This window comes from Camelus dromedarius, chromosome 16, assembly GCF_036321535.1.
Source record: "Camelus dromedarius isolate mCamDro1 chromosome 16, mCamDro1.pat, whole genome shotgun sequence".
Lineage (NCBI taxonomy): Eukaryota > Metazoa > Chordata > Mammalia > Artiodactyla > Camelidae > Camelus > Camelus dromedarius.
The window spans coordinates 10,779,811-10,790,510 of record NC_087451.1 but is presented as its reverse complement, the minus strand read 5'-3'; the positions used below and the strand labels follow the sequence as shown (position 1 = coordinate 10,790,510).

Sequence of the window (10,700 nt, the reverse complement as noted above, 5' to 3'; positions counted from 1 at the left end):
TCAAGTATAAGTAAGTTGAGAAATTTAAAGAATATCAGTTTGAAGGGATACCAAATTATAAGCCAGCCTGGTGGGGGGAGGCTGTGCTGGACGGCAAATAGCTTGGTCTAGCTGTTTGTACAGCTCACAGTAAAAGGGGGCTCTTTTTGGTGGGATTTTAAAGTCACAGAGGTTGAGAGACAGTCTCCTTGATTGGAGAGAAATATATTCTCTTAAGAGCAATTAGAGAATTTTAAGAGTACACTGTCAGATGGGAACTAGAACTAGAACCCCAAATGTTCATAAGTTCTGTTGCAAACTAAGAATTTATAAGAAATGTTTTAGAACTGTGACTTGGTAAAACATTAACAGAAATGCCTATAATTTTTTTTTAAACCTGAATTTAGTTGAAGCTAGGAAAACACATTTTAAGGTGGAAAGCAGTTATTGTATCTATAAAGATGGAAGATCTGAATAATCCTTTAGACTGTTTCTTTTGTGTTAGGAAGCCTACATAATGGAGCTCTCCATATGCACAAATTTAAAGCAACACCCACTTACTCACCTTGGGAAAAATTATAAAGAAAGCTTTTTTTCTGACTGCAGATATTTTAGGCTGAGAAGCTGAATATATTACTCGGGCATATAAATCATTATTTTTGGCAAAGACATGCTATACCACTGCAAAGTTATTATGGGGGATCTGGAACATATAGATAGAAATATTTATCTTAATATGGATATGGCTGTTTTTGTGGGGATGCGTATGTTCTTGTTTAAGCTGTGACTTGCACTATATCAGAAACAGATCCAGGAGACCACATAAAGGATATTCAAATGTGTTTTTCATCACTTACTAGAAGAACTGGAACTGGAGAAAGAAAAATGTACAGGACCACGTTTGGCTGATGAGGTTCAACCTTGACTATGTAGTGAGAATGTTTCACATGTGGTATTAATTGTGAACAATCCAGATGTTGGAAAATATATCCATGTTGGCCCTTTATGACCTGATGAAATTGTTCTGTTGGGACTCTGAATCAAGGGAAAGAATTTTTTCTCCTCTGGATTCTGGATTTCACAAAGAATAGAAATTAACTAGGAAGGAATTGCAGCTGGTGAGCAGGGTAGCTCCTGACCACATGGAGGCAGATGGGAGCCAGATAAGGAAGGACCCATGGGCATGGGTCTAGACTGTAGACGACACAGGTATCCACACTGAGTAGTCCTCTGGAGCCAGCATAGTGGTACCTGTACCAGCCAGAAATCTGGTGGGCTCCCAGAACTGTGGGTCACAATCTATAAATTTTGGAAATTTCACTTACAGATCACAGTGAATGAACTTTAATAGATACTTAGAACAAAACCTGTTATGGACTCTTTGCATGCAACATTATTTCAATGCAAGAACGGTTGCAGAAACCTGCACTTGTACAATGAGCAATTGTGAGTCTACTAGACTCCAAAAAAAAAAAAAAATGCAACCAATTGGAGTAGGGCAGCACCTCCTCATCTCAGCTGGGCAGACAGGCAGGGTACCTTAGCATTAGACTGTAGTAATGGCTGGTGAAGCATGTGTAAGAAATGTATCACTTGAAAAAGTGTATTACTTATGTTTACAACTACTGACAATATAAGATATTCCCCATCGAAAACACCTACGAGAGAGAGAACATGACAAAACTGAGTTTCCGAGTTAGGTTTAAGCAAAAATTACAAAAGCAGGTTTTCCCCTCTTGGTCAGAGGTTGGCAAACCTTTTCTATAAAGAGCCGGACAGGAAATGTTCTAGGCTTGTGGGCCATGTAGTCTAGGTTGCAACTACTCAACTCTGCAAGCAAATTTAGACAAGTAATTCTGAGAGCTTTCGGCCAACCTAGCTATTAAAACAATAAAGGGAAAAAACAGTCACACTCTCAAAACTTCAAATAAAAAAATTATTGAAATTATTTCTAATATACTTGACAGAAGTATTAACATATAACATCACTATTACTACTACTAATAGCTAACACTTATATGGGACTCACACTATAAGATTAAATTGCCAAAAAAGGTAGCATCTTTAGCAAGTAAAGAACATCTGCCATATTCTTAATATAATTCTTTAAACATCCATTTACTCCAATTAGGAAATGCACAATACGATGAACTGGAGTTTTAATTTTTAAGAGAAAAGAACTAAGCAGAAAGAGGGAGAGGGGGAGTAATATTAATAGGAAGAGAGAGACATGGTAAAAATATATCTCTTTGTAAAAGATCATTTTAAGAGCTGTTTTCTGGCTAAATCACATCCTATTGTTATTGATAATGTGTCAAGAAAGATGGGAAGAATTAGCCAAAAATAAAACAAAAAGAAATCAAAGAATGAAGGAGGCCAGTCTTAAAACAAGATTATCAAGACTCTATTACTGATGATTTATTTGGGCTTGAAAAGTGGCCGTCATTATTACACTGTGAAATGAAAAACAGTCCTTGTACCCATTGTGTCTACCCAGTAACAGAAACATGATGGAGTTTCCATAGAAACAACATTCTGCTCATCTAACGTCCCACCTTTTTCAAAGAGCAGTCAGTAAATAGTCAATAGTATTCCTTTTAACAGAATTTCCTGGTAATAAAGGGAGTTACAGCAGAAATCTGTCCTTAACATAGTTAACTAGGGAAGATGAGACAGACAGAAATGAAATAAAAAGATATAGTATATTATTTCTTCCTTTTTCAGAGAATATTAATCACTAAAACAAGTGGAACACGGGACTAAAGAATTATGCAAGTGAACTGTTCCTGGAGGTAATTCCTATACAAAGTGGAATCAAGCATTCCTAATCTCTGTGTCTCTTTACTTAATAAAAATAAATTAAGTTATCTCCAGAAAGAACAATACAGATTAACACATAAATGCTGAAAACAGAATTTCCAGATTAGGGAAGCCATATTTCAGTGCAAATTACCCTGGAACACGCCCCAGCCCCAATAATGCCTTTAGAGGAATTGTAACTAGAGTGATTTTGCTGACTGTCAAGATATTTTTTTCCCCAGTCACTTAAAAAAAAAAATCTATTGAGTTATAATTTACATACCATACAGTTCACTTGCTTTAATTGTAAAATTCAATGATTTTTTTTTTAGTATATTTACAGTTGGGTAACTATCACCACAAGTATAGAGATTTAAAGTGTTTGGGAAAATGACTGAAAAACTGGGTCTTGTGATTTCAATTCTTATAGTAACTAACTCTTTGAATTTCTTTCTTTCCCTTTTTTTCCCCCAAGTAATTATTTCCAGGGTAAAGTATATGCTGACACTAGTTTACACTTACTGGACTGAATCAAAAGCATTTAAAAAGTTTCTTTTTGAGGAAATAACTTTATTAAAAACAGCAACAGTGTTGAAAATAAGCCAGCTTCTTCTAATTAAACTGGTAAAATCCATACTTAATAAATTAGCTGGTTGTGGGGGCAATCCATAAAACTGTGAATGTGTAACTCAGGGATTTAGAAACACTCTAAAGCCCTAATTAAGATAAGGATACAGGGTGAGGAGGGTGTAGCTCAGTGGTAAAGTAGGCACTTAGCATGTACAAGGTCTTGGGTTCAATTCCCAATACTGACACTTTGAAAAAAGTAAATAAACAAACTTAATTACCTCTTTCCTCTCCAAACCAAAAAAAAAAAAAAAAAAAAAAAAAGCACTTGCTTTAGATAAAGGGGGAAAAAAAAAGTGAGGCTGTAACTTCATGAAGCAAAACAAAGTAGTTGTAATCCAGCCAGCAGAAATCTAATCAACTGTCTAGTACATTGTTTGGAGAAATCTTTCAAGATTAGCCTATCTTTAACCAGCACTGTTCAGGGAACAGGGACACAAAATCCATTTATTAGGCCTCACCATGACCTGAATGAAGTATCTCTCAAAATTTGATTCACCTCACTGTTTTGATTCCTTATTTACTAAGAAACGGCATGATTTGCTTGCCTCACCCCACTGCCCCAACAAATGAACAAGTGGTTTGCTTCATTTGCTTTCTCCTTTTTCACCCTGGTGGATTAAAGGATGCTAATCAACTCTGGGGCAGTGACAGTAGACGATCACACCCTAAAACGTAATCATCTCTAAACTAATGTCATCTTAGGAGACCTCCTTGATAAACAGCCATCCAGACTTTTCCTGCTACATCCTGACCTTGTCATAGACCCCAGAACCTACAATCTAGGTACATTTAAGTACAGTAAAAGAGGCCAATAGAGAAACAAGAGTGTTCTATTCATTCTATATTAAATTCTACCTTGTATTCTTCTGAACTGAACAAAATCACAAATGATTACATTAAATTCGACAAAAATAAATCAAATTCATGGTTTTCTTATTTTTCTGGAATGAAAATGCTTTGAAATTAAAAGCACCTATGTTTAAATCACTTCAGTTATCAATGATTTAATATTAATCGGCAGAAGATGAATCTGAATAATTATAAATGGATGGATAAAAGTTAGAACAGAAAGAAAATGTGCTCAATAAGTAACTACTGAATGAAAAAATCCATACATGATATGCCTGCAATATGTTAAAAAAAAAAACCAAAACCTCTCTCTCTTCTGCTACTAACTGAATAGGACAGTGCTAGAAATTGAATAAATTTGTCAAAAGAGTCCCTTTTGGTCAGCTTCTCATTTTAAAAATTACCAGGGTCTTCTTTTTTAAAATTAAAAGCTCAGTTTAAAAGTGGATCATTGAAGGATTGTCCACAGGATAGACAAAAAAGTACACGCACATATACACACAATTTTGGAAACTATCACAGAGATTTCAAGGACTACCAAAGATCCTCTGTGGATCTGTCAAGGAGTAAATTAAATTTGTATATTGGGATTATTGAGAGACATTTGTAAAATACATTCAATCAACTTTGAGAACTATGAAAACATGCCCTACTCCTAAATCACATATATATACATGAATCTCAAAAGTACTTTGGATTTTGTACATACTATTTTCCCTTCTTTACTGTGACTTTTGGGAAGACCAGAGTCAAATCTGCAGTCCATCTCTGGGAACTAACCAGATTACTACTGAATGCATTTTGTGTGCTAACCTTATCCATGACTTCGTCTTAATCCTTCCTCCTTATTTTGCCCCCGATTTCTCCAACCAGTTTTAATGTTTTATGGTATATTTGCAAACTGCCTCATATCCTTGGGGAGAGGGATTGTTGCAAATAAATACATAACATGAAGAAAATCATCCTTAAACTCACGGTGCAGATCTATTTTACCATATTTATGACTGCAGGGTTGGGTTTGCTTTTTTTTTTAATTTGAATTCCTCACTAACATTTAAAACTCTCAGCATTTCACACAAAAATCCAGATTTCAGATTTCTCTGTGGAAAAAAATGTAAAAAGTTCTTATCTCCCTGGGCCAGTATGCTTGCGGGATCAGTCCTGAGCAGCAACTGTGGTGTCCAGTGGTCACATATCCACTGTGCTCATTCATATTACCCGAGAGGCTCGGTAGTGAGTTCAAAAAAAGGAAGGAATTTCAGAACTCTGCAATACAGACGGAAGCCCGTGCTTTTTCTCGTTCTTTTAAAGGGATTGGAGAAATAACAGGCACAATTCATTCTGCAGACCTTCACTGGACCTCTCCACTGCGCTGGGCCTAGCGACAGGCGATTAAAGAGAAGCGGGGGTCTGCGTCCTGGTTGGCAGGTACCACCAGTAACCGGTGAGAGCACGAATCACCGCCGCCACTAGCACAAGGAGGGTTGAACTGAGCTCTACATACAAAAGTTCAGTTCCGAACCGAAGGTGGAACGGTACTTGGTGTAGAATATTTACTAAGGAATCTAAGCTGGGTTCCCCTACACTGGACACTTGTTTAAGCAGCCCAAGGCCAGTTCGCAGGAGATAGGGCGAGCAGACAGTCACGCCTCTATTCTGCGTTGAACCACGGTCCACGCAATTCCTGGACTAGGCGCACTCTCCGAGGACCGCCCCGTTTCCGGAGCAACCGCCTGGTCCCTCCCCCTTTGACTCCGCCTCCGGGAGTCTTTCCCGCCAAAGGCCGTTAACACCGCAGAGCATGATGGGACAAAGCTTTTAGGCTAGGTTTCACCAAATCCTTCCAAGGCGCCGTTGCTTTAAGAGACCCACTCCTGGGGAAATTGACTATTTTTAAAGACTCGACAGGGGTTAATAACCCCTTTTAAGACGGCTCTGTATTTAACTCCTACCACACGGCTGGTCACTCCGTTAGCAAACCTCTCGACACAACGGAAACGCGGGAACTTTTTTTCCCTTCGCGCGGAGGGTGACGTCGCGCGTGCGTAAGCGTACCTTTCGCAGCACCCGTTACGCTCTTGCGCGTGCGTAGTGAGGTCGGATAGCTGCTTCCTCCCGCTTCTCTTCCTCCCTCCCCCCATATCCGTGCGCCGAGCTGATAAAGGCGCCATTTTGGAGGGGCCGCGGGAGACGTGGTGTCGCTGCGGACTCGCTCTGCTGTTCGCTAGGCTTGGTGGGAAGGCCTGTTCTCGAGTCCGCGCTTTTCGTCGCCGCCATGTCGGGAGGTGGTGTGATTCGTGGCCCGGCAGGGAACAACGATTGCCGCATCTACGTGGGTAACTTACCTCCAGACATCCGAACCAAGGACATTGAGGACGTGTTCTACAAATACGGTGCTATTCGCGACATCGATCTGAAGAATCGCCGCGGAGGACCGCCCTTCGCCTTCGTTGAGTTCGAGGACCCGCGGTGAGGCGGCCCAGGGCTCGCGGCCTTGAGGAAATAGGTTGAAGTAGCTGGGGAAGGCTCCAAGGCCTTCACGTAGAGAATGGGGAGATAGGCTCTTAGGTCGGGGGCAAGACGATACCGCCTGTGAAGGAGTCGAGTAAGGAGCTGAGTCGGTGTGCCTTCTATGGTGGCTGGGCCCCACGGACGTCCCCAGAGCCTACTCGCAGGCCCGGAGCGGGAAACTGAGGCGCTGAGGGCTGGTGTAGTGGTCAGGAGCCTGGCGTGCTTATGGGTGGGGGAGGGGCCATTCCTATTATGCAGCGCATGTGGGCTCTCCGCCCCGGGTGCGCATGTGCAGGGGGCCGCTAGCTCCCGACGGGGTTAGCCTCCCCTCCCGGTCCTCTTTTCTTACCTCTGTCTTCTGTGATCACGCAGAGACGCGGAAGACGCTGTGTATGGTCGCGACGGCTATGATTACGATGGATACCGTCTGCGGGTGGAGTTTCCTCGAAGTGGCCGTGGTACAGGCCGAGGCGGCGGCGGGGGTGGAGGTGGCGGGGCTCCTCGAGGCCGCTATGGCCCCCCATCCAGGCGTTCTGAAAACAGAGTGGTTGTCTCTGGTGAGTTGACTGTTAAGTGCGGATTGATGAAAAAGGGCAGAAAGCCACTTTCTGCAAAAGTTTTCCTTGCACGACCAGTTTGACAAATGCGAGTTTTTATGCCAAGTCTCAGATTACTTCAATTCTTTGGGTGAATTTAGTAAGCAAGGATTACTGCATTGAGATTTAGCAGATTAGGTTGCAGTACCTAGAATGTCCTTTACAAATAATTTTGGGCTTTTCATTCCGGAATCTTTTAACAGCTCTTTAACCCAGGATGTTAAATATAATCGTTAATTTTAAAGTAACGTTTGTTCTAAAGTAGATTTTAAGTATAATGAGAAATTTAGGGTAATCGGTATTGGAAAAAAATCACTTTTTCAGGACTGCCTCCAAGTGGAAGCTGGCAGGATTTGAAGGATCACATGCGTGAAGCAGGTGATGTATGTTATGCTGATGTTTACCGAGATGGCACTGGTGTCGTGGAGTTTGTACGGAAAGAAGATATGACCTATGCAGTTCGAAAACTGGATAACACTAAGTTTAGATCTCATGAGGTAGGTTATACAATTATTCTTTTCTTTGGCCAGAATTGGATACAGTGGTCTTAACAGTGGAATTTGAAGGTAAGATTCAGGCAAGAGTGTCCAAATAAACCCAGTAAAGTGCCAGATTTCTGATTTTAGCTACATTGTATTCATTCAGCATGCCTGAAGACAGGTGAAAGCTTAGATCTTTCAATCGAAAGTTCTGTCTATTCAATAGGGAGAAACTGCCTACATCCGGGTTAAAGTTGATGGGCCCAGAAGTCCAAGTTATGGAAGATCTCGATCTCGAAGCCGTAGTCGTAGCAGAAGCCGTAGCAGAAGCAACAGCAGGAGTCGCAGTTATTCCCCAAGGAGAAGCAGAGGATCACCACGCTATTCTCCCCGTCATAGCAGATCTCGCTCTCGTACATAAGATGATTGGTGACACTTTTTGTAGAACCCATGTTGTATACAGTTTTCCTTTACTCAGTACAATCTTTTAATTTTTTAATTCAAACTGTTTTGTTCAGAATGGGCTAAAGTGTTGAATTGCATTCTTGTGTAATATCCCCTTGCTCCTAACATCTACATTCCCCTCATGTCTGATAAATTGTATTTTAAGTGATGTCATAGACAGGATTGTTTAAATTTAGTTAACGTTCCATGCTCTTCAGACTGTGATATTGTGTAAATGTCTATTCTGCTCTGGTTTGTGTGAATCTGGGATGTGGGGTGTTTGTGATTATCTTACCTGGGGAAGTTCTTATGTTTATCTTGCTTTTCATGTGTCTTTCTGTAGACATATCTGAAGAGATGGATTAAGAATGCTTTGGATTAAGGATTGTGGAGCACATTTCAATCATTTTAGGATTGTCAAAAGGAGGATTGAGGAGGATCAGATCAATAATGGAGGCAATGGTATGACTCCAAGTGCTATTGTCACAGATGAAATTGGCAGTATTGACCTTATACTAAAAAGCAAGGGTTAAAAGTAATTATATACATCTACCTTAAAACACTTGCAAACGTCTTATGCAGTTATCTTTAGCTACAATTGCTTTGCTCTTTAAACCTTGGCAATTGTGGCAAAATTACATTGCCCATTTTGTAACAATTTTGCTCCCTTCCCTTTTTTGTTTTAATAGGGACTAATGTGGGAAGAACTGGCTAATTTGTCACAGTGCTTAGTTACAACTGTTAATGTGTGACCTGCTGTTGGTGTACATGTGGGTACAGGGTGTCTTTAATTCCAACCAGATAGAGTATAATATCAATACTGCTAAATCTGCATGTCCTCTGTGTGACTGATATAGCGTTGCTACTTCATTTTTTTTAAGACAAAATGAAAGCAGAATATAGAATTCCAACGTATTGGTGTAGATAATCTAGTTGGGAATACTTTTAAGTCTCACCTTCCCCTTTAAACTAATATTCATAATTGATTCATATGTTTAAAACACTTTAATTTACGGATTAAATTGCAAATGGGAGCATTAGATTTAGTTTAGACTTAGGTGGGTAGCAATACCAGTAAACTTTTCAACTACATAACTTTTTGCAACCACAAAACCTGTAATACGCTGTACAGTAACAAGTGTTGGCATTATCAGTTGAACTGTAAATATAAAATGCTTCTTCCAATTAGTCTCTATGATGATTAAGTTTCTAAAATTTATCTGAACACCATTCAGAAACTTGTTTTGGGGAATTTGATAGTTATTGATGTACATCTGTTAAACTGATGACAGACATAACTCATCATTCCCCAGAAACCTTTTTTGATTACAGTATCTAACATTTTGCCTCCTCTTTTTTGGTTTTGCTGGTTATAAAGGTTTGGATTGGAGAGGGCTCACTGGATCCCAATCCTTGGAGCTGGATCATTGGATTCAAATCATAATGTGGATAGGATAGGGAGGATGAATTACAAGGATTCATGGAGCGGGATCAGATTACCAGGAACATAGGAGTGGATTCCTGCCCCAACCAAACCGCATTCGTGTGGATTTCTTTTTTTTTTTTATTCAACTTAATTGGCTATTCCAAAGATTTTTTTTTTTCCTATTTTTGACGATTGGAGCCCTTAAGATGCACGATGGAATTTGTTTTGCATTTTTTGGTAAAAGGAGCAAAGCGAGGACCTGGAGATATACGCTGGAGCAATCTCCTTGGAAGGATTCAGCACGAGTAGATGGTAAACATTTAAAGGGGAAAGGGGGGGTTTGTTTAAAATAGTAAATCAGTAAGTCACTTCTAAATTTAAAGAAAACAAAATTGGAGTTGAAGAATAAGTAGGTTTCCAATTGGCTATTGCCGTTTTTCTTTGAAAAAAAATAAACATTTTTTAAAAAACTATGCATGGTTGTCCTTTTTCCTCTTGTAAGATTTTTTTTACTGGGTGACTAGTCTCAGTTAATACTTTAAGTTGGTAAGATTCTGTCTCTTGTGTTTATGTGTTAGTAAATTAAAGGTTCTTAAGAGGTAATTTCTAATAAATGGTATTAGCCATGTCTTATTGTTAATTATAAAAAATCTTCAGGGAAAGATGAGAAAAGGTGAGAGTAAGGCAGTTGTGTGTAATATGGTAAATGAGGGAGCAATTTAGTCTGAATGATAATGCTTCCAATAGTTTGATTAAAAACTGATTAAAAGTTTATAGATGCTGCTTATTTTTGGTGATCATCTAGGCTGTATAGGCTTGTGAAAATTTGGGTGATGACTAGTAAATTTATGTTGGAGATAGCCTTTGAGATTCTCAATGAAACCCATATCAAAAGTTGGTAAGTATCAAAAGTTCAGTGCAGATTAGAATTAACATAAATTACATTTTCTTTTCAAAATATGAATAGCACACTAGAAGATTAACTGC

The 10,700-nt window shown here is 39.5% G+C and overlaps 1 protein-coding gene across 3 annotated transcripts; it reads left to right on the top strand.

Annotated features, from left to right (window-relative positions):
* The first annotated feature begins 6,136 nt into the window (after positions 1 to 6,136).
* Positions 6,137 to 10,186, top strand: SRSF1 (serine and arginine rich splicing factor 1). 3 transcript variants are annotated; one of them, XR_004141842.2, is made up of 5 exons: positions 6,139 to 6,726; positions 7,141 to 7,325; positions 7,689 to 7,861; positions 8,631 to 8,749; positions 9,666 to 10,186. XR_004141842.2 is itself a non-coding variant. In XM_031468074.2 (4 exons), the coding sequence occupies exons 1-4, from the start codon at positions 6,533 to 6,535 to the stop codon at positions 8,667 to 8,669; spliced, it is 591 nt and encodes a 196-aa protein (XP_031323934.1). In that variant the 5' UTR covers positions 6,137 to 6,532; the 3' UTR covers positions 8,670 to 10,186. The 3 variants fall into 3 exon arrangements, 2 of the variants coding, with proteins under 2 accessions (XP_031323934.1, XP_010988693.1); XM_031468074.2 differs by having other exon boundaries at positions 6,137 to 6,726; positions 8,631 to 10,186; XM_010990391.3 differs by having other exon boundaries at positions 6,178 to 6,726; positions 8,070 to 10,186.
* The last annotated feature ends 514 nt before the right edge of the window (positions 10,187 to 10,700 follow it).